Source organism: Pipistrellus hanaki (assembly GCF_964339955.1).
Source record: "Pipistrellus hanaki genome assembly, chromosome: 1".
Lineage (NCBI taxonomy): Eukaryota > Metazoa > Chordata > Mammalia > Chiroptera > Vespertilionidae > Pipistrellus > Pipistrellus hanaki.
Window position 1 is genome coordinate 18,557,253 of NC_140503.1, and position 23,732 is coordinate 18,580,984.

Sequence of the window (23,732 nt, forward strand, 5' to 3'; positions counted from 1 at the left end):
CATAGTTATTCATTTAAATTCCAGCTCTAATCAGCAGACAAGGCCTGAGAAATCATCCCTTCAGAGGAGAGGCTGTCATAGGGGCATCATAAACAACCCCTCCCATCTGCAGAGAAGCTGGGGGGATGGGAAAGGGGTCTCATAACCCCAGGCCCCTGCACTATTCCCTGCCTCCTAATCCCTCCTCTCATCAAACCCCCACCCCTACCTCCAACAGCTTTCTATCCCCTTGGCTGAGAATTCTGAAACAGGTGGGAAGAGAGGATAGGCCTGAGGACAGGGCACAGCACAGCAGGGCTGGAACAGTCCCCTCCTGCCCTACAGGCAGCCCAGGAAAACCAAGGACAAGTCCCAATGGGCCAGAAGTGTGGGATGAGGGCCAGACAGTAGACCCTTCCAGGCCACAAATGGATGCCATGGCCTTGGAGATGTCTCTTCCCCTCCCCAGGCCTCAGTTTCCTCTGCTGAGAAGTGGCACTCCTTGGACAGGCCACCCTCTGAGCCCAACATGCCTCGTGACCCTAAGGACTCACAATGCTCCTGGTGCTTGCAGCCACACTTTCTGCCCAAACAACACTTCTAAGGTCCTACTATGTGGTGTGTACCATGAGAAGAGTTGGGAATGCAAACGCGGGTAAGAGGCACCCACAGCTCTGCCCTGGAAATGCCAGGGTTTCGAAGAGAAAGAACATGGGCTCTGGAAACAGACCAGCCTGAGGTCATGGTCTTGTACCAGCAGCTGACAACAGTGATCAGTTACTGACCCTCTTTGAGGCCCCTTTCCTCACCTGTGGAGAGGATGGCAATAGCTGCCCAGAGGGGTGAATATGAAAGGTCAAACCAGAAGATGTATGGGAGATGGCAAAGCTGGGTGCCCCTCTCGAACTGCAGGTCAGCACACCACAAATGCCTATTGCTACTTTGTGATTCTGCACCTCCTTTCCAGAGGCTGGAAGGAGGAGCTGTGGATTTTACCACACAGAAGTCCAGTGACATATGGCCTGCCCCTTTTCTCCTGGTTGTCCAGGATACTCTCTCCAAGTCCCCAGCCCACCTCCTAGACCTTGGGAAAAGTGTTGTCTGCCAGGCCCCATCTCTGATTGTGTTTTACAGTAGCGTTCCTTCTAACCAATCTTTTCAACATGTAAAATTAATCAATCACCCCCTTATAATCTTCCAGTGGCCCCTGGGTAAACAGTTACATTTGCTTATAAAATCCCAAATCTGTCTTCCTAAGTGAAGAAGAAAATAGCAGAGCGCCACTGAGGACTTCTTGTTTCAGAGCCACAGAGCTGCTGGCTCCAGGAGACCTGGCTAGCAGCTGGGAGAGGTGGGAGGCTGCCTCTTTACCTCAACCAGTGCTTCCTGCCACATCCAGGGAAGGCTCTGAATTCATGATTTGCTTCAGGCTCAGAAACAACAAAAAAACAAGGGGTCAGTGGGTGGCAGGATTGACAGTCAGCTCTTGACACCTCAAGGACAGAAGAAAGAAATGTGACTTAGAATTAGACTGGAATCCCCACTTGGCTTGCTGTTCAGTAGCTCAGTGACATCAGCACAGCACTGAACCTCTTGGCCTCAGGGAAATAAAGCACAGGTGACATACCTCAAAGGGTGGTAAGGAGAATAAAATGTGATAATGGCCGTGAAATTGAAAAGGTGCTAGTTATAGATGCTGTTATCTAAGGCAGGCTCACCATTGACCTCTGTCCCTTTGAAGAGACTGAGCGGACCCATGGGTCCACAGCATTTCATCCCCCAGGCTGTTTCACCCACAACCAATATGGGTGCCTTTGTGAGAATTAGAGAAAGGTGCCCCATGGTCAGAGGCAGCCCCACAGGCACAGGCTTGGCAAGAGGAATGCAGGCTGGATGTCAGCACCCAGAGGTCTACGTAAGGACCCCGGGCTGCATCTCTGCTGGGAATCAGGAAGAGAAGGCATTAGGCAAGTGGCGCTTTTACAAACAGCACTTGAAGTGTTGGCCTTACTCCCTCACTTCCTTGTGGTATCCCAGAAAACATCATCTTAGCAGAGAGGCCGCTGACCACCCTCCATAAATGAGCAACTTCATGTTTACCTGCTTCCCACAGCACTTATCACCCACCACTTGATACAATATATATGTACATAATATGTATCTGTGTGTGTGTGTGTGTGTGTGTGTGTGTGTGTGTGTAGTCAGTAAATGTAGGTCCACAGTTGTTGGTATAGAAAGTAATACAATAATTAACAAATAATAATATAAGAATAAATTCTGTATTTCTCGTGTGCACAACTTTCTCTAATATAATTCCTTATTTCATTGTCTGTCCCCATCTAGAATAAAAGGTCCATGAGGACAGGGAGCCTTCTGTTTGTTCACTCTTTTGTCCCTAATATTAGGAAGAGTGTCTGGTATTTAGCAGGTTCTCAATAAAAATTCGCTGAGTGAGAAATTAACTAAAATATTTTCAAATAGAAAGAGAGAATTTAATGGTATTTTCCTGGAAAATGCTGTTTTATGCTTTGATTCAAACTATTAATTTCAAAAGGGTGGGGTGTAGACAGAAGACAAGAGAGGGGAAAACCCTGTGTACTAACTAGGGATAACAGTACTGTTCTCCTATGTTGCATAATATCTCATACAGGTTAATGATAAGAAACTCTTCCTAAGTGTAGTTGATTATTTTAGATACTCAAAAATAATTAAGGGTAACTTTATTTGGAAAAAAGAGGTCTGCTAATAATGAAAATGTCACACTACCTCTAAGGAAAAATAAGTAGACCCATTAGAAAAAACTTACCAGATCTTCAATCACTGAAAATTTTCAGTGACATGACTCAGTGTGTTCCAATGGAGGGTATATGGGCTTTGGAGTCAGAAAGTCCTAGACTTAAATCCCATTGCTACAACTGATGAGCCCTATGATCTCTGGCAATCTGCTTCACCTGTTGGGCCCTAAATTTCCCTCACCTTTAAATGGATACCTATCTTATATTGATATCATAAGAATTAAATGTTGAAAAGACTGATCAAGAAAACATGTGTAATTATCTAAAAAAAAAAAAGAGAGAGAGAGAGAGAGAGAGAGAGAGAGAGATGATACTCCCTTCTTGTTATTCCTCTTAACTCAAAGTAATAGCCAGTTTAGAATAATCTCCAAACCAGTCTAAATCATTTGACACTTCCTATCTACAAATAGTTGTATCTTCTCATATGAGTCTGTGTTCTGTGTATATCTGTGTACATATAGATGTAGTCTGCACACACAAGGCTTAAAATTAGTACACTGGCTGATTATGAATTTAAAAAAGAGAAATGCACAATTATCATAAGGATGGTTCCTCCACTAGTTCATTGACAAAAATAAAATCTAGTATGTTTATTTTATTTTTACAGTGAGCATGTATTAGTTGCATAACCAAGAAAAAAATTACTAATTTCATTGTAGAAAAGCCATTAGTTAGAATAAAAAGAAAGAAACCTTCTTACACCCACATCATATTTTCCATGCTGAGTATGTGCTATCTTCAACTGTCAATCACATGAAGCCATAGAAGATAAATAGATTTATGGAAGACAAAGAAAAATATTCATTAAATTGAAGAATATATATCTTAACAACATCTTTTAAAAAAATATTTTCAATAATGCCCACTTTGCACTTCTTTGATTCATCCAGAAATATTAATCAGAAGTAAATGATAACATAAGTATAGCAACCATATTCAAAACCAATACAAATCCAATGATTCAAGGCATTTCTTCTAACTCTAAATCAATAAGAATGCAATGTATTTAGACTTCAGTTCTGCTTAGCATCCCTAGGAAAGGGTCTCACTCAGGGTCAAACATGCACAATCTGGCAGAGGGGGATGTGCACAGCAGCTGTGCAGACACAGAGACTCACCTGGACCTTGACTGACATCTGTGGCAGCATTTTCAATAAGAGGGAAAGGGAGAGGAGACAAAGGGAGAGAAAAAAGGAAGAAGAGTGTTAGCAGCACACACACACACAATGCAATGTGCCCTTGCATGACTATCAAGTTCATGCAAGACCCCAAAGGTGCTCAACTTCTAGGTATTTAGTTCTACCTTCACCCAAAATCCACCCATGCAAGCTGAGGGGCCAGGCTCCCTTTTCACTGTGCATGTAGCAAGAGAGGTGAGCTTCACATCTGTCCGGAAGCACAACATCCTGGAATCAGATAGGGCTCCAAAGAGCCAAGCAGACTGGAACCCTGCAAGAATATCAGTTAAAATATTCTGGTTTATTTCTGCATACCAACATCCAAGCAAATCCTCCATCCTTCCAGTTACAGGACACTGGACATGAAGTCAAGCAAGGTTTCCCAATAGAAATAAAAAAAAAAAGGTAATAAATCACTCCCTTAAGGAACAAGGAAAAGATGCATAAAAATTAAGAGCAAGTTACAGCATTGTTCGTCACAGAGGACTGAAGGATACAAGAACAGAAAACATTCATAATTCCCTCCCCAGCATCCCTGATGACCATTCTTCATCACAGACAGCTGTGTGTGTGCAAGAGATTGTGTGTTGAGTAGATCATTTGCCAGACAAATTAAAATTCTGCCTCCCCCTTTAATTTTTCTCCTGGCTTTCACCCCATCATTAATGATAAGAATTGCCATTTGAAATCACTTTTGATATCTGCAAATAGACATCCAGCCCTGGGAAGGGTGATATTTGAATTAAGCCAATGAACTTTCAAAAATGAAAAACAGTTCATTCTCATAATCTCCATGAATACAATCTCCTCCTCCTACCCTCAAATGTAAAACAGAACCATGCCAAAGAAGTCAAATTAAGAGAAGCCCAAAGCATTATTAAAACCCCTGGGCTCCAGCCCTGAGGATACATGACAGCAACGGAGAAGGAACTGGGGGCTGCTTCAGGAAACCACTGGCCATCCAGCATTCCTGGGTGACTCACTTAAAATCATTGAATGATAGGTATGGGATATCCATAGACATTATCTATTTTAATTCTTTTTGTTAAAATGGAGGATGAAGAGAAAGAGAAGCAGTGATTAGACTCAAACCTCAGAGGAAAAGTAGGGGAGGGTGAGGGGAAGGGGAAGAGATCAACCAAAGGACTTGTGTGCATGCATATGGGTCTAGCCAGTGGCCATGGACAACAGGGGGGTGGGGACGTATGTGGGGAGGGGTTTGAGATGGGAATGGGGGGATGAGGACAATTATGTGATACCATAATCAATAAAATTAAAAAAAAAGACAGAGTAAAAAAAAAAAAAAAAAGATGGAGGATGAAAGAGGTTGAGAGACTTGCCCAAGGTTACCCAACTAGATCAAGGACAGAGCCTAGAAAAGAACCTATATTTCTTGAATCCCACCCAGTTCAACTTTCATTTCACTGAAACCTAAGTCCCTCAAGGTCATATGGAACCTAAATTCAGTTTGCAAGCTCAATGAGCATCCTGGAACCATAAGATAGCTGAGTGACTGTCTCCTGATTACCCCATGAGTGGGTTATGAGTTATCCTCTGTGCCTCTAATTTGCTGCCATCACATATATAAAGTTCTAGAAGTTCCTTAGGGTTCTTGTCCCAGAAAAATCTAGACACTGACCTGACAGAGCTGTGCCTCAGTTATCTGGGAGAGGCCACCCAATAGCAAGAGCTGATCATTCCTCCAGCCCACACCAGGTATTTCTAGAAGCTGTATCTGCCCAAAGAGACTTCTAGAGAGCTCTGGATCATTCCTCAGCCACGTTCCCCTTTCAGGATGTTAGATTTAGGGGTATAGAGGCAGCAGGAAGAAAAAAGGCAAAATAGAAGAGGTGGGAAGATAAAACATTCTGCATAAATAACTAAGCAGGGCCATTAACTGTGCCTGATAGATTGCTACAATAGCAGTCCTTAAGATACCCCTTTATTAAACAGGCTATCAAACCATTTGCATGTGGTTGAGTTCAGTAGTGGGAGAATCAACACCAATGTTTGTAGAAACATGCTCTTTGGGGGCACCAAGACCCAAGGGAGACAGGATACCTTAGAACTCCAAAGTTCTTGTAATACTAAATTGTCCATTTGGGCATTGTGGAGACAAACAGGTTTCAGTTCAAATCCTGGTGTGCTTTGATGGCCTTGGGCCAAACATTGAACTCTCTCTGAGCCCTTTTCCTCAGCTATAAAATGGGAAGATAGTGGAGCCTCCCTCGTGGCATTGTTATGAGAATTAAATAAGATTAAATACTTGTAAAGCACTTAACTCAGTACAAGGCAAACACTGCATAAATGTTAGTTTCTCTGATTATTATCATTTTGAATTACCACAGACAGAATTACCAAAAATATTGACCAGATGGTTCCCTGGAAATATCAAGAGACCACAGGAATTAAGGTGTATTTACTTTGGTGAACCCAAAAATTTGGGTTCAACTCTTCTACTTGAAAATAAAGACCTCTATTCCAGCCCTTCCAGCCCCTGGGTGATCTTTCCTCTCTCACTTTTTTCAGGCAGTAAGGGGGAAAGGGGAAGTTAACAGGTTCTGGGTGAGCAGAAGCAAAAGACAAAACAAATTCCTTCCTCAAATTAAATCTTAATTTGGGCCAGTTCTAATCTTGTGCATAAAAAACAAACAAACAAAGAACAACAACAAACAGCATCTCTTCTTGCCAAAGAGGGCCAATAAGGTCACCAAGAAAACCCCCTTTAACAGGGGGCCAGAGTCCAAACCCAACCCCTGGCTGTGGCACCATCCTAGAGGCAGTTTTGAGCATTACGTCCACTTTGAGAAACACAGCCCAAGAAGCAGTGAGTTACCTGAATCTCTGCATTCAATTCTGATCAACAGAATGAAACTACAAAGGTAGGAGTGGAATGGGGAGGAGGATGGGCAGAGAGAGGGTAAGGATCAGAACTTCACCAGTATCCATTGGCTATATTGTCTGACCAGCATCCTTTTCCCCTTCTTTTTATAGCAAGCCCCAGTCTCCTTCTGGGGAACAACCTTTACCTACTCTTAGCCCATATGGCTTGGTAGAGATGACCCCCATCCCCACCTTCGCTCCAAGGGTAGGCATGTGACTCAGACTAGGTCATGGGAATCCAGGGCTGGATTGCCAGGATTCAGGTTGTATGACTTTATGCCAGTTACCTAAACTCTCTGTGTTTCAGGTTCCTTATCCATAAACTGGGTGTGATAATAGTTCCTACCTTAAGGTTGCTGTAAGGGCTTAGAACACTACCAAGCATATGAAAAGCCCTCAGTCAATGTTGACTAGTAATTTAATTATCTTCCTATAGGAGAGAACAAAAGTATTAAAATAACAATAACAACAACCCTTCGGATGCTCACACAGCAAGGAAGCCTGTCCTAGGATGTAGCTGTAGTTGTTTTGACTCCACACCTTGAGTCCTCCCATTCCCAAGGTAATCATCCCCAGAACACCCTCTGTCTGTGGTTGATATTGATATACAACCTGGGGTCTGTGTATGGGGGAGCAGCATTGGGCCCAAAACCCCAAAACTGACAGAGGAAAACTATAAGTAGATAGATAGGTGAGAGAGAGGGAGAGAGAGAGAGAGAGAGAGAGAGAGAGAGAGAGAGAGAGAGAGAGAGAGAGAGAATATAGATATATAGATATATAGACATATAGACATATAGACATATAGATATATAGATACAGATAAAAGATATAGATATATGCATATCAATTTTTAAATAGATTAAAAAGTGGGGGCAAATTGCAGAGGAAGAGGCAACCACATGTGATTGATCCAGAGGAGGTGGCATCCTCAGCCCTGCCAGCCTCCCCAGCTCCCTCCTGCTGTTTTATTTTCTCACACTGCTGGGCCTGTGGTTTTTCAGAGCGCCACTACATTTAAATCTATATTCTATTTTCTCTCCTAGAAAATAGGTCAGAACCAAGGCAGAGTTCACCAGGTGGTGTCCCAGAAGGTTTGGCCGGGCCTTGCCTGCAGGAGCAGCTGCCCCACGCTCCCCAAAGCTCCTCCAGGGGAACAGGGGGCTGTGGAAGCAGCAAGTGGGGAAATCTCTGACTCCTACCTTTTGAGATGATCTAGTCCAAATGAAGGGTGACATGGGAAGGCTCCCCAGGCTAAGCTATACTCTACAACTGCAACAGCAGCAGGTGGAAAGTCCTCCCCCAGTCCAACCCCCACTCCCACCCCAAAACTCCCCAAACCTCAGGAAATTGTTTCCTTTGAACTATAAAATGCTGATCCTATGTACTTGTGGCTAAAGTTGTTGTTGAAGATGCATTAAGTGTCCGTAGGGTACTGAAGTAGGAATGCCCTAATTTACTTATTCACTGGTTGTAAAGGCAAAGAGAGTAAGTGAAGGGTAGCAGCAGCTTTCAAATCCTTCCTCTACAGCCCCTGGTTTGAGCATGGCACTTCTAACAGACTGGACCAGATTTGTTCTCATCAGAAATTTTTCCCCCTAGTTTTTTTTTGTTTTGTTTTGTTTTTGTTTGTTTGTTTGTTTTTGAGCACCTGCTATCTCCCAAGGTCAGTGTAAATGCCAACACTAGGAGGATGGGAGAGGAAAGATGCTCGGTTATGTCGCTCTTGTTACGACAGTAGAAGCAACTAACTCTGCCTAGGCCTGTGGATTTGCTGTTTCCTGCCAAACAGTCTTTGTCAGGCACATGAAAGTCTGTTCTTCACTTTCTTCAGGTATCAGCTCAGATACTACTTCCTCAGAAAGGCCTTCTTCAACCTCCTTTTCTGACCCTGCCTTTCCTTTTGTCTTGGCACTAATTACTATTTGACATTATATGTGGGGTTTATGTTTTTATTGCTTATATCCCCCATGAAAACTCAAGCTTCCTGAGAAAAGAAGTACTGTCTGTTTTAGTAAATACTGTATGCCCAGAGTTTAAGCAGGGTCTCGCCTATAATAGATGCTCAGCAATATGTATCGAATAGTGACTAGAAATATCAATTGATAGAATTCAACTGGGAAGGATTCTAGTAGTATCTCCATCTACATATGAGAAAATCAAGACTCAGGGAAGTAAGGCATGTGCCTGTGGGCAAAGGGGCAGAGCTGGGACCCCCACACACAAACCGTTTAGCTTTATCCCCTGACTACACTGAGAAACCCTGTTTTCTTTGCCGTCAGCCTCCTTATCATGTGGGTTGTCTCCTGTCCTCATGTGGTAACAAAGATGGAATGGGGCTGAAACCGGTTATGCTCAATAGATAGAGCATTGGCTTGGGGACTGAAGGGTCCCAGGTTCGATTCCAGTCAAGGGCATGTACCTTGGTTGCAGGCATATCCCCAGTAGGGAGTGTGCAAGAGGCAGCTGATCGATGACTCTCTCTCATCAATGTGTCTAATTCTCTATCTCTCTCCCTTCCTCTCTGTACAAAATCAGTAAAATATATTAAAAAAAAAAAAAGATGGAATGGGGTATCTCTAGAGAAAAGAGAGCAGCCAATTCCTGATAATTTTACAAAATTTCCTAGGAAGACTCTACTTGGTTGGCTTAGGTCACATGTCTATTGCTGGGCCAATTACTGTGTCCAGCATCACACATTGAGGGTGAATGTGGGGATAAAATGGGATAACACCTATCTGTCCCTGGCACAAAGCTATACTGGTTGTAACAAAGCTCACATTTATTGGGCATTCGCTTTGCCCTGGGCCCTATACCGATGGCTTTATGTATTATACATCTTATTTAACTCCCACCACAATCCTATCAGGTCAGAATGCTTTTCATCCCATTTTATGAACAAGGAAACTAAGACCTAGAGGCTCCATCATTATTAATACCTCTTCTACTCAGATTAGGGAAAAGCTCTATTTTGGTATAAAAGAAATTATCTCAAACCAGGAGAGGTACCCATCAAGCTGCAAATTAGGGGTTAAAATATTGGGCATCTCCCACAGGTGAAAAAAGGCACAGCCCAGGTCAGAGGAAAGGGATCAATAGCAATATGTCCGTAGGCCTGGGTCAGTGGAGCCCTGGCCTGGGCTCTCTGCTTTACTCAAGCCTGTTCTTGGCCCTTCTGCAGCCACCTCCCATCCCAGAAGTGAGGAGGCCACAGGGCCAAATGGATGTTCCCACCGAGAGCCAGCAACACCTGCCATGGCCCTTTGTAGAGGACACTCCGGAATTCAGAACTCTGCCCAAATTGCCCCAACCCACATGGACTTGGGCCTCTTCCCTAGGTCCATTCTCTCAAACGGAGCCCAACCCGCTGCTGTATGTACTCATGTCAAGAAATGGCCAAGGAGAGGCTGTCTGCAGGAGCTGGGGACTTCTGCAGGCTGGGTATCCGGACAAATGTGAGCCTTCGTGGTGCTGGAAGTGGGGAGAAGAGAGCCTGACCATGTATATTCTTGCCGCAGGTCCATAAATATCAGCCCAGGAATGACAGTAGGATTACACCTGCCTACAACATTAAGAGAGAAAAAGAAATAAAAGGCAAAGACTGCTTCTCCCCAGCGGCCTAGCCTTTCTAATCCCTGGGGAGAATGAGCACAGAGTTCTTCCCTTTCCTTCAGGAACAAATACAGAAACGATCTTTTTAGTTGGGAGCTAAAACAAACTTCCAGCAGTGAAGAGGCCGGGTTTCCTGTGTTAGGGGCTCTTTCTGGCTGTGTCTGAGCTCTTCAAACACTGGCGGAGTTGTCTCTCCACAAAGGCCAGGTGGTATTAGCTTCATCCTCGACACAGAGCCCATTTATCCGCCTTTGTAGAAGACTGAGCCCCACAAGCCCGGGTGCTGTTTGCTTTTGTTCTTTGATGCTAATAACTCCAGATCGAAGCTGGAAAGGAGGGGTAGCTGCTGTCAGGTACCAGCCAGCCCAGGAGGCAGCAGCAGGGAGAGAAGCAGGATGAGAGGCAGGAGGGAACAAGGATGGCACTGTGGACCTGGTCACTGCTCTGCCGGAATACCCGAGGGGCTCTATGGAACATGCAGTACAAGTGCTGAGCCTTGTATCGAGGGCTTTATGTACATTTATTTAACTCTCACCACAACCCTAACAGGTAGGAACGCTCTTCATCCCATTTTACAGACCAGGAAACTAAGCCCTGGAGGCTCATTATTAATACCTCTCATACTCAGAAGAGCACATCAGATAAGGGTCAAGCGATATTTTAGAATAAAATAAATTGTCTCAAACCAGGACAGGTACCCATCAAGCTGCAAATTAGGGATTAGAATAATCCCTCCAGGAACCAGAGCTCGACTGGCAGATGGAGGCAGAGGCAGTCTCCCTATTACAGATAAAATCATATCTGTGCAGGCAACACTTTTTATGTTTTACATATATATTTTTTATTTATTTCAGAGAGGAAGGCAGAGATAAAAAGGGAAATATCAATGGTAAGAGGGGAGAATTATTGATTGGCTGCCTCTGCACGTGCTCCCCTCTCTCTCCTACCCTGTCACTGGGGATCTTGCCCACAACCCAGGCATGTGCCCTGACCTGAATTGAACTTTGACCTCCTGGTTCATAGGTCAACCTCTGAGCCATGCCAGCTGGGCATTTTTTTTTAAATGTTTGGAGGATTTGGGCACAGATATGGGGCTAAGGCAACCTGGATTTAGAATCTTGGCTTTGCCACTTGTAATTTAAAATGTTTTAGTGAAATTTCATAGCTTTACCTTCTTCAGCTGCATGGGAATAATGGTAGTAGAGTCAGTTTTGCTAACAAGATGCTCAGAACCCCTATGCATTCCATAAAGTCACTGCACTCTGCAAAATCACACAGTAAAAACCACATGGCTTATAGGAAAGATGGGGTTGGGGCCCAAAACATCATCAGTATGAAAATAACTTGCACTCTTATCATTCTTAATTTTCTCTATGCTCACGACTTTTGTTGTTGTTGTTAATCCTTACTGAAGTATATTTTTCCCATTGATTTTTGAGGTAGTGGAAGGGAAGAGGGAGGAAGAAAGGGAGAAACATTAGTGTGAGAGAGACATATCAACTGGTTGCCTCCTGTATGCTCCCTAATCAAGGAGGGATCCTGCAATCCAGGTACATGCCCTTGATGGGAATCGAGCCCGAGAATCTGGCAATCACTCTAACCACAGGACCATACCAGCCAGGGCCCTATGTTCATGTCTTTAAGAGCGACAATTGTGTGTGCTCTGATATCTTACTGTGTCCCTTAGCAGACTGATGCAAGTTAGTGGTCAGATAGAAGAACAGAAAGCTCCAAGTTAAAAATTTCATAGTTTCATACTTGTAAAATGGAAATGATATCAAAGTAGTTGAATGCATATTGTTCAATGCTTCCTATGTACTAACTCATTTTATCCTTACAACAACCCTATGAATTTGTATGCATTACTGTCCCATAAGAATTAACTAAAAATAAAAGATAGAACCCCATATTATATGTGTTTCATGGTTAAAAAACACACAAATACTACAATAAGTACAGTGCTTGAAAAAGACCTAAAGACTTGTGGAAGTGGGAAGCTTGTGAGTTGTTATGAATTAATGAGAGGAAGGTCATCTAAAACTGGGTGGGTGTGGCTCGGAGCACATCTGGTGACTGAAGCAGCTGGCACATGTCCAAGTGCATGCATCCTGTGTATTCCTACACAGCTCGGTTCAGCTGGCCACAGCTCCTGCCTTCACCTAGCGTTTCTTACGGATGAAATCATGCATAACCAAAAGCAAAGTGATTATGCTCAAATAGTTCCTTGATAGATCAATCGCATGGGAACACATTTGCATTTTCAAAACAGGCACCAGCAGAACTGACTGTACCTAATTTATTTCACTGCTAAGATCAAATGAGATGATCTATATAAAGTACCTAGCACAACACCAGCACAGAGTAAACATTTAATAAAAACTCACTGAAACAGTTAATACTAGTGTCTCTGCTGGCTTGTTGACACATCCCTTATAAACTAACAGTGCCAGTTGAGCTTCTACTGAGCTATTTAAGCCTTGCAAACAAAAGGCATCTCTAGCTCAATAATACTTCCCAGTCTTAGGTCAGGAGGTCAGCACCTACAATAGGCTCCCGGTGTTCAAAATTCATGCATGGTGGAGGTGTACCTCAGCCCAGCCTGCACCCTCTCCAATCTGGAACTCCTTGGGGGATGTCCAACTTCCAATTTAGGCTTGATCCTGTAGGATCAGATCTAAACCAGAAATTGGGCATTCCTCTCACAATCTGGGACTGCTGACTCCTAACTGCTCACCTGCCTGCCTGCCTAATTGCCCCTAACCACTTCTTCCTACCAGCCTGATTGCTTCCTAACTGCTCTCCTACTGGCCTGATTGCTCCCAACTGCCCTCTCTGCCAGCCTGATGGCTCCCAACTGCCCTCCCCTGCTGGCCTGATCACCCATCTTGTGGTGGCCATCTTATGGCAGCCATTTTATGATGACGTGAGGGCAGCCATCCTGTGGCAGCCACCTTGCAGCAGCCATATTGTGATGTCCTCGCACAAGGGCATGATGCCACCTAGGCTTTTATTATATAATATATATATATTAATGATCTAATTTAATCCAGATATAGACTATTCTTATCCTCATTTAATAGACAAGGAAGCCAAGGCTCAGGGAAGTTAACAACCCCAAGTCCAAGTCCACTGAACTCACAAGTAGTGGCCAGGATTTAAATTCAGTTTGTCTGAATCCAAAGCCCTTTTCCTTCCTACAGTACTATCCCTACTTATTCTCCCCTCACTGGTCTAACCACCCAAATTTCAAATATTTGATGTAGAAAACTGATGTCCTTTAAGTATTTTAGAGTGACCACAACATCTGCTACTGGAAGGAATCCCAAGGCCCGTGTTTCAGAGAAAGAATTATATGAGGTAACAAATTCACAAATGAATTCCATAAAAATGTGAACAGGAGTTCCTTGCTGTCACCCTCCCCCCAAAACATTCTGTGGTCAAATAAATTTAGAAAACAGTGAGTTAAAGAAATGCAATCTATGGCAAGACTCCAGAAAGCCTCACTTACACTAAGATCCATTGTAAAATATTCAGTTTTCCCCAAGTTTTTGAAGCATTGGACACCTCTCCCTCCTTAAAACACCTAGTCACCTCTCAAGGAGCACTGTTTGAGAGAGGAGGGCTTTAACGTTCTCAGAAAAGCTGGGAAGGCTTTTTATCATAAGCCTGTATCCTCACCTTTTTTGTTGTTGTTGTTCCCACAGTGATCCTTTGTGTCTGGTTTAATTTTAAATAACTAATATTTATTGACCACTTACTACATGCCAGACACTGACTTAGGTACTGGAGACTCAAAACAACTGAGGGGGTGCAGTTAGTCCATCTAATAAACCGAGAAAGGACATAACCATGATAGGGCGGCAGTAGACAGTTGTCTTTTATTGCACTTAGCGCTAATGGGGGACTGGGGCTTGGCAGAGAATGCTTCTAAATCTGTGCTGAAGAAATGGTGAAGTGGCCCTCAGAGGATAGACAGCAACAGTCAAGTGGAGAAAAATTTTATAAGAACACATCACCCAAACTGGCCAGTGGTCAGGTTGACACCCCTGAGTTCTGGGCTCCCTTGAAAGGCATGTCATGCTCCAGAAAGACCATAAATTCTGAGCTCAAATACTAATTTTGCTATTTATATGTGACCTTGGTTGAGTTTCTTAAACATAACCTGTAAAATGGGACCATATCCATTTCAGACCTGTCAAGATCAGAAGAGGCAAATGCATGTAAAATGCCTAACAATCTGACTGGCACCACACTCAGCACACATTAGTTCCTTTTTCTTTGATGGGTGGCATCCTGGAGTGATGTGTTCAGAAAAAGTCTGAGCCTGCACATGGGCTTCGAAAGAAGAGAGGGTAATGATTGATTAGCAGTGTCTTCCTTGAGTCACATATTGGCTCAAGGTAGCTGGGGACTTTCAACTGAATGCTTCGCCAAGAGTCCCTACCCTGAGAAAAAGAGTTTTCTAGAGACTTGGGAACCCTCAGGTGGAAGTAAGTAGCCCTAACAGAAGGTTCTCTCACTACTAAGGCCCCATCAGCTTTTCTGCATTTCTCCATTTTCAGAAAATGGGAAAAGTTGATTTCTTTCCTTTGTAAACAAGGGTGTGTGGTGGTGTGAAATTAGTACAGTATCTGCCCTGGTTCTAAAAGAACCTTCTTTTGAGTCTGAGAATCGTGCATGTGGCCTGCTAATTATTGCTGGTCCCATTCTGAAGGGGTCAACAGGATTCCACAGGCCCTTTCAGAGGCAACTCAGGTACCCAGGCAGGGGCATTCTACTGCCAAGAAGGATAGAGATCAAGCAAGCAGCCTGGGAGCCCCTGGAACAAACTCCACATTTTATGGATTGAAAACATTCTTTTTGAGTTATCATTAATCACCATTTTTACTTTATCATTTCTGTGGTCCTATGGTTAAAAAGCAGGTCCTCGCTGAGTGGCTCAATTGGTTGGAACATCACCCCATAGAACTAAAATATCATGGCTTCAATTTCCAGTAAGGGCACATAATCTAGGTTGTGAGTTCAATCTCCTATTGGGGCATATATAGGAGGCAACCAATCAAAGTGTGTGTGTCTCTCTCTCCCCCTCTCTCTAAAATCAATAATCAATCAATCAATAACACAATATATCCTTGGGTGAGAATTGAAAAAAACAACAGTAGAAACATAAAAATGGGAGGTGGGTTATGTGATTGTTTCAGAATAGGGGAGATGGAGGAAATTTTAGAAGTGGAAAAGTTCTAGGATGTCAAACAGATTTGTCCCTTTCATTTTACATTCCTCTGGCACATATTCATTACACAGTCTGATATCTAGGGACTGTGCTGGCTGCTGGGGTGATTCAATCAAGACATAAGTCCAGCACTCTTGGAACTTCCAATGTAGCTGGGAAGACGGGCCACAAATATCCAAACAATTAGTTATCCTTTGAGGCTCGATGAGAGAAACAGACCCAAGATGGGAATTGACATGTCCACCCAGCCGGACAGTGTTGAAGCTGAGTCCAGAATTCCAGTCACCTGTGTCCCAGTTCACTGCTATTCCCACTGAGCCACAGTTGAAGCACCAGGAGCTTGACAGGGTATGAGAGAAGAATCTGACACTAAAAGTACAATGGTGGCCACATCTCTGCATCTTCCACAGAAGAACAATAGCATGAGCTGGGAGATTTCGCTGTCTTCCTGACACTCAGGCATTATAGTGGTTTCAGCTACCTTGGGGGAGGGGGAAGGCTAAATATTAGAGCCTTCAACAATCAGGACAAGGAAGAAAGAGGAGAGCTTCCCCCAGAACCAGATGGAAAAGACAGGGAATGGGGGGGTACAGATCCACCCACAGACGGAGCTCTAATCTATTCGATGCACTTTGCTTGAGAATTAATCACACAAATCCCTTTGATGAATCGAGGCTGTTATCAGACAACACTAATATCCCCCTTAGAGTAATCCAGACAAATATGCTAAGAGGATGGCAGGGGGGGTGCGATCCAAGTGGCTGGGACACAGACCACTCTCAAGTTCTCATGCAACCACACACGACTACATGCATGGGCACTGCAGGCCCCCAGCCCCAATCCCAGATGTCTGTTCCCAGCAGCACCCTTGGCCTCTGCCCCAATGGCTTTGGGCAAGGACTGTAAACTGAAGAATGAGCGAACAACCCCCTGCTTCCATCTCCTCCCCAGCTGTGCCACTGACCTAATTCTCCACAAGAGAGGATTTTTCCTTGTGGGTCCTGCTAGTCTGTAAATCATGCCCAGTCCACACAGAGCCTAAGGCAGGCCTGGCTAGGAAGCAGGGAGAAGCCAAGAAGCTTAGACATGCATGCGGCCCCAGCTGCCATTTCTTAGGGAGCAGGATGACTGGAAATTCTGTTAGGCTCAAAAGAGGTGTGGACGGGTGGAGGCTAGGAAGAGGCAGACACATCATCAAGATCATCCCAATTGCAAGTCTTTGAAAAGTACAAGAGGAGCTCTGGTAATACAAAGTTTCTGTTTGGGGTTTTTATTATTTCTTGGCAAAATAAAAATCTAAAAAGGAGACATATGTACAACTATTTGTAATCCTTCAAACAATAAAGTAAATAAATAAATAAATAAATAAAATAAAAATCTAGTTATTTTATGTTAGTTTCCAAAGTTGCTTTAAGTGTGTTCCAGGTAAATAAACTCTGAGAATTATCATTGTAGGCAGGCACTGGTTTCTATGCTGCCTTATTCCTAGGAGTAAGTACAATAGTTGGATAATTTTATATTCACTTTCTGTTCTGATCATTGATCAGACAAACATTGGCACTGGACAGGACCTCTGAGATCACATAATTTATTTTTCTTCAGCATTTACCCAGAGGTTTAGATTGCACACTTTGACCCTGAGACCTTTTCACTCTATGTTGGTATAATCAGGATTAGGCACACTCTGAAACATTTTATTATTATTTTTTTTTTTATCAAGGGAGTATTTTTTAGATGCAAACAATGTGAGGCTCATAATTCTTCAATTCATTTTCTCTTTGGCATAGTTAAACCACTTCTTATTTTTCCAATTCATTTATATTTTACGGAATTGTTTTGAATGAGATCAATCCTTCTCCACGTGTCCTCTCCAGTGAAGATTTGATTCATCGATCAGTTGTTCTTTTGTGTGTCTCTAAAATTTTGCCCGTATAACTTCTCCCGTTGTGAACATTCTTTCTTGGTCATTATTCCTTCCACATCCAATTTTCTCACGTCACATTTGCCAGTTTAAATTTTGTTGCGAATGGTTGATTCTTCCTTCAATGTTTTAGTCAATAACAAATTTTACCATGTACATTTTTAGCTGCTTTCAGTTCCATTTTGTGTTGATTTTTTTTTCCTGATGGTCTAATTTTTTTTCCGGTCAATTTTTGCAGCTCAAAAACCTCTTCCTACTACTGACGTTAGTCCCTTTCTGACTTTTTTTTTAAAAAAGCAGGTCCAAAACATACTTGAGGGGTCACAGCATCAGGGTCAAAATACTTTGTGTTTTTTATAGAGACCAGTGGCCCAGGATAAAGAAACTGAGCCAAGGTCCTAGATAAAATTAGCAGCAGAGTTCTGGTGGGTCATTTTCGAATTCTGTTACACAGCTCCTCCCTTGATTAAAAAAAAAAAATGTTTTAGTGTGTGCCTAATCCTAATTATACAACATAGAGTTAAAAGGTCTCAGGGTCAAAGTGTGAAATCAAAACCTATGGGTAAGTGCCAGTGTTTGATCAATGATCAGAACAGAAAGTGAATAAAATTATCCAAATACTTACTCCTAGGAATAGGCCAGCATAGAAACCAGCGCCTACCTACAATGATGATCCTCAGAGTTTATTTACCTGAAACATACTTAAAGCAACTTTGGAAACTAACATAGGATAGATTTTTATTTTGCCAAGAAAGAATAAAGACCCAAACTGAAACTTTGTATTACCATATTTTCTTAAAAAAAAATAAAAGGCATTTAAGACCCCAAAATTAAAAGAGCATGATCACAGAATTATTTTTAAATCTGGCTTTATAATGAATCTCTGACACTATGTTCATCTTCCTTGTTTTCCTAAGGAATGGTAAAACTTTGTTCTAGACCCTTAATGTGTCTGTCGTATCAGGTTGAGGATAGATTGGCAAGTCTCTCTGTGCTTCAGTCTCCTTGTCTAAAATGGAAATAAAAGGTCAATCTATTCACACAGTTCCTGAAACATAGTAAGTGTTCAATAAATATTAGACCATTTTGGGTCAAGCTAGTGCCCAGATTCAGACTATATCCCTACTCTTCCAAGCTGCAATTTTTTTAGACAACCTGAAGTATAAATGTCCCTGCTAAGAAGAGCTAAAAGGCATGGACTGATCAGGACAACCCCTGCTCCTCTTCCTGTGCCAAGAAACACATCATGGCAGGTGCAAGACCTGAGAGAGCAAGTCCTAGGTGAACATAAGAGCTAGAAAGAAAGGGAAGCTCTTTGGAAGTGCTCAAGCTGATTTCCAGGCTATGGATAGACTCATTCACTGTGTGGCTACTTGAGAAACAAGACTCTGTAGGCTGGAATCAAATAACAATCCCTGTGACTTCCTTGTTTCATCAGCCTTTCATCTATACCTTCTCCATAAACAGCTCCCTCTAGTTCAGGGGTGGGGAACCATTTTTATGTCAAGGGTCATTTGAGTATTTATAACATCATTTGTGAGCCATACAAAATTATCAACTTAAAAATTAGCCTGCTCAATTAGTCAAAGATTGAATTAACTCACCCCTAATGCCTTGGCAAGGCCAGACCAAATGATTTTGCAAGCCTTATATGGCCTGAGGGCCAGAAGTTCCCCACCTCTGCTCTAGATAGAGATTCTGCCCCCAAATCCTCACCTCTAGGGCTCTGAACTCTGGATGGAGATGTCCATGTATATGCTCACCTACTCTCAGTTACCCTCAAGCTCAGCTACCCTCATCCTATCACACTGACAACTTCTCTCTTTCCCCATCACCAGACAATCCCTTATCCATCCATCTGTCCATCTGCATTACCCATTAACTATACTAGTATTCCAAGCAAATATGTAACAGTAAAAGACATATTTCCTGTCAAAAATATTAGACTAGTCAACCTGGTCCCTAGGCCAACCAAGTAATAGAGTGTAAATAGCCCCTCTCCATTGCTTCCTCCCTATTCCTTCTTACCTCTAGAGGGGCCTTCCTAGCCACGCCTTTTTTTCTCATTAGATTTTTCCTCACCTTGTTCTTTCTATTTATTGCACTTATCACAATTGTAAGAATACATTTATTGGTTTTCCATAGTTATATTTTCTTCTAATTTTAAGGTTTATAAAGATAGGCACCAAAGCTGTTTTTATACCACAGATTATGTTTGTCAACCAATGTTCTTTTGAATCAATCAATTCTCTTGAACCATATATCTTTTCTCAGTGTAATATAGGGGAATAGATGCTATATCTTGACTCTAATCCTAGTCTGGCCAATTTCTAGTTGAGTGGTCTACTGTATGTTATCTTGCCTCTATAGGTCAGTTTCACAAAAAGGAGGGGATCAGACTGTGATGCTTAAGAGGGAGGAGGGGTAATCAAATGTATGTGTTGGAGGCAGATATGTAAATCAAATCAATCTTCATTTTACAATTTAATACAAGCAAAAGATTTCTGCCAATGCTTAAAAAAAAGGCCTTTTAGATTCTGGGATTAAGCTGACAGTAGACCAACAGCAACAAATTATCACTTAGGGGTCATGGGTTACAAAAAGATTGAGAAAATATATGTTTCTAATTCAAGTAGTCCATGGTTCAATGAAATGGCCCATGGGATGGAATAAGACACCAAGGAAAAAAAGTAGGGTTCCAGGACAGCCTGTATGTTTCTCTTTGCAACAAGTGTCTGAAACAGGATCAAAACCAGTCAAAATGGAAAAGATCAGAGTACAGGTCATGAAGAGAAGAAAGGTGGTACCATGCCTGCTAGAGGCACTCTCACTGGGCCAGCAGAGAACAGGGCTGGGTTGCTGATGGCTTTAGGATCCACTGTTTAAAGATGCCTAATTGAAGAGAGGGCAGAATGGGGTGAGAGCACAATCTCCAGATCAATGCTCAGACCCATTTCTTAGGTGGAGAGATTGCTCCCTCTCTTCAACTGCAGTCCTCTCATCTGCAAAATCAGGAAAACAATAGTAAAACCTCCTGCTAGAAGTGGTTGGGATAATTAAAGGAAGTCATGTTTGTAAGCACTTATCCCACTGCCAGTAGAAATCACTTCATGAGCATTAGTTCATCACCATCATTATTATTAAATTTAGTCAATTGGAATAAGCAGGTGATAATTGGTAAAATGTCCATGAAATTAAGCTAAACTCAGCCCTAAGTCCAATGACTCCACCTGTGATCCTCAGCCAACAAATTCAGGCTGGGAGAGCTGGTCTGAGAACTGGGTCCACTTAAATCCCTGGAACCCTGTGAGTCTCTGGAATATCTTAATCATACCCCTGAACTTCACAAAGTCTTTGCTCTGCTAGGTATGAAGAAGCCACTGTTATGCTGTTTCTCCTTTCAAAGCATTCATCACTTAATATAATTGTATGGTTAATTAAGCATGAAGGCATTCCTATCTTGTTCATCACTCTACACCCAAATGCTGACACACAGTGGGCACTCAGTAAGTGTATGCTATTGTTGCAGGAGGCAGAAAGAGGTACTTTTCTAGAAACATCACCATGTTTCAGTAAGAGATTCCATATGAGCATGCATGCTCACATAGCCTCCATTTCTTGGTTCCCATTACACGCCAGCTGGGCCCCTAACACCTCAATTTCTTCTGCTTAGAAAAATGTTCAAAGGCGTTCCCCTTCCTCCAGAGGCTCCCCATTCTGACTTACGCTGGATAAGCAACTTCAGATTGCTGAACAGCAATAAACAACACAGCTGGGTGAAAATTCCCGTGTCCCAAAATTCCTGGAAAACTGTAATGCACAGCAAGCACTCGGAACACGCCCCCACCCTAGTCTCCATCCCTGCAGAGTCGGCAATAGGAGAAAGGCAGCCAGCAGGCAACCAGAACCCAACCTCGATTTCCTGAAGAAAGTATTTCATTTTCTTTCCAAACACCCCAGCCCAGGGCAGGGATAGAGAAAGCACAAGTAAATTAATTACTAGCACTTACATCACTGGCTGCTGAGCCAGGGGCTTTCATGCCTCCACTGTGATGGATCTGGTTCTTTCAGCTCACAGGGGCCAGAGTCAGAGGACTCTCTTCCCTAACACCAGAGGAGTGTGGCTTTGAGCTGAGCATTAGTGCTGGTACCCCTAAGAGTTCAGTACTCAACTGCAAGAAAAATGTAGCCAAGGCATTTCATGTTTAACATCCATAGTCTCAAAGAAAAGCCAAGTACAAATCAGAATGCCAACATGCTGATTTTAGCCAAGTCACCTCATTCATCTGGGTTTATTTCTTTCAAATAATTGAGTCCTTGATTCCCATCAGATTCTAATGCTCTAGGAGTTAAAACTCCACCATGAGAAGAACGTCCAAAATCCTTCAGGTTTTTCAATGATACATGAGATTTAAGTCTCTATTTGAAGACGTTTTCTCAAATTTCTATTTGTAGAAATTTTCTCAGTTACCTCATTAAATCGAAGGTAGAAGAAAGGCCAATGTGAATGGTCTCTGAAATTAAATTATGTCATTTTTATGTCATTTTATTGTATTCAAATGCATCCCCCAACTTGAACCAGGTTAAGAAGGTATACTCTTCATTGTTTAACCAGTAAAAAACTTGAAGGAACTTTCTTTTGTTCCTAGTTTCCTTCTATATCTCTGGTCATCTGCTTTAATCTATACCTTTTCTTCTACTATACTAAATATTAAGGTTCCTAAAGGTTTTGAGGTTAGCCTTCATCTTTCAATTATACTCCTTGCCTGGACAACCTCATCTGTGTGCAAGCCTTCCTTCACCCCCTAAAACAAGAATGCTAACATCTGGGCCAGCCCCGTCCTCTTCCCTAACACAACCATTGCTCCTACTTGCTTCTGCCCATCTCCCTGCAGGTGTCCTAAAGGTTCTGAAGAGAAGTAAGGATATAGACAAACCAAATTTGATTATTACCTTTACCCCCACCTGTACTCCAAATCTGCTCCTCCCACTGACTTTCCTGTTCTAGTTATATCTACTACCAGAAAAGTATGTTATCAAAGCTCCTCTTCCCCTTTTCAATAAATCAATAACAACTTGTAATAATGGCTACTATTCACTGAATGCTTACTATGTACCAAGGATTGTTCTAAGCATTCTATATGCACTAGCTCATTTAAGCCTCATAGCAATCCTGAATGATGGACACTATTATTCCCATTTTACAGATAGTAAAATTGAGACACAGAGAAGTTAAGTCCTTGGCCCAAATTTGCACAGCCTAGTGTGTGTCCGAGCCAGGCAGGCTGAGCCTGAAACACTAAAAGTCACTGCCTTGCCCTAACTGGTTTGGTTCAGTGGATAGAGCGTCGGCCTGAGGACTGAAGGGTCCCAGATTTGATTCTGGTCAAGGGGATGTACCTTGGTTGCGGGCACATCGCCAGTAGGGAGTGTGCAGGAGGCAGCTGATTGATGTTTCTCTCTCGTTGATGTTTCTAACTCTCTCTCCCTCTCCCTTCCTCTCTGTAAAAAATCAATAAAATATATTTTAAAAATAAAAGTCACTGCCTTTCCAATTATTAAGTTTCTCTCCTTAATATCTTGCAGTCAGTACTTCTTCCATTGCTACCCTCACACAGTACAGACTCTTCTCTCATCAAAACCACACAAAGTCTCTCCTACCCTCCCAAATTGCCATCCAACTTATTGTGCAAACTACCCCTAGAGCTCTTTCTAACATTTAAATCTGACTGTCAATACTCATCTGAAAAACTTCTGATGGCTCCCAACTGCAGAAAGAAATAATGTCCAAAATCCTCACATAGTGTTTAAGACCCCCATGCCTAACTCCTTTTTGTATTATTCTCCTTGGGCTTCAGTCCTTCAAACCAGCCACATTAACCACTACAAACTACTGGAAACAGCATGCTGTTATTTCATAGGGCTATCCCAAATGCCTCTTCCTCCAAGGCTGCTAAATAAAGCTCCCAAGTCTAGCCCAATAGTTTCCACTGTGTGATGTCCTCCAACCCAACCCCCACCCAACCAGGGTGGAACACTCCTCATGAGCTAGTCTGCAAACACCCAACCAGGTGTATTAGCAGCTCCAATGTATTTTGCACCTGTTGGCCTGACAGGCTTTCCAACTAGACCAT

At 42.7% G+C, this 23,732-nt stretch overlaps 1 protein-coding gene across 31 annotated transcripts in view; it reads right to left on the minus strand.

Annotated features, from left to right (window-relative positions):
• NRXN3 (neurexin 3) overlaps positions 1-23,732 on the minus strand; it is a 1,392,989-nt gene that overhangs the window by 1,355,887 nt on the left and 13,370 nt on the right. For all 31 annotated transcript variants that reach the window (XR_014795650.1, XR_014795651.1, XM_084891153.1 and 28 more), the window contains exon 2: positions 3,893-3,910. Coding sequence is in view for 29 of the 31 variants with exons in the window: in XM_084891153.1 (XP_084747279.1) it covers positions 3,893-3,910 (18 nt within the window). In the remaining 2 variants the exon portion in view is untranslated. The remainder of the gene's footprint in view (positions 1-3,892; positions 3,911-23,732) is intronic.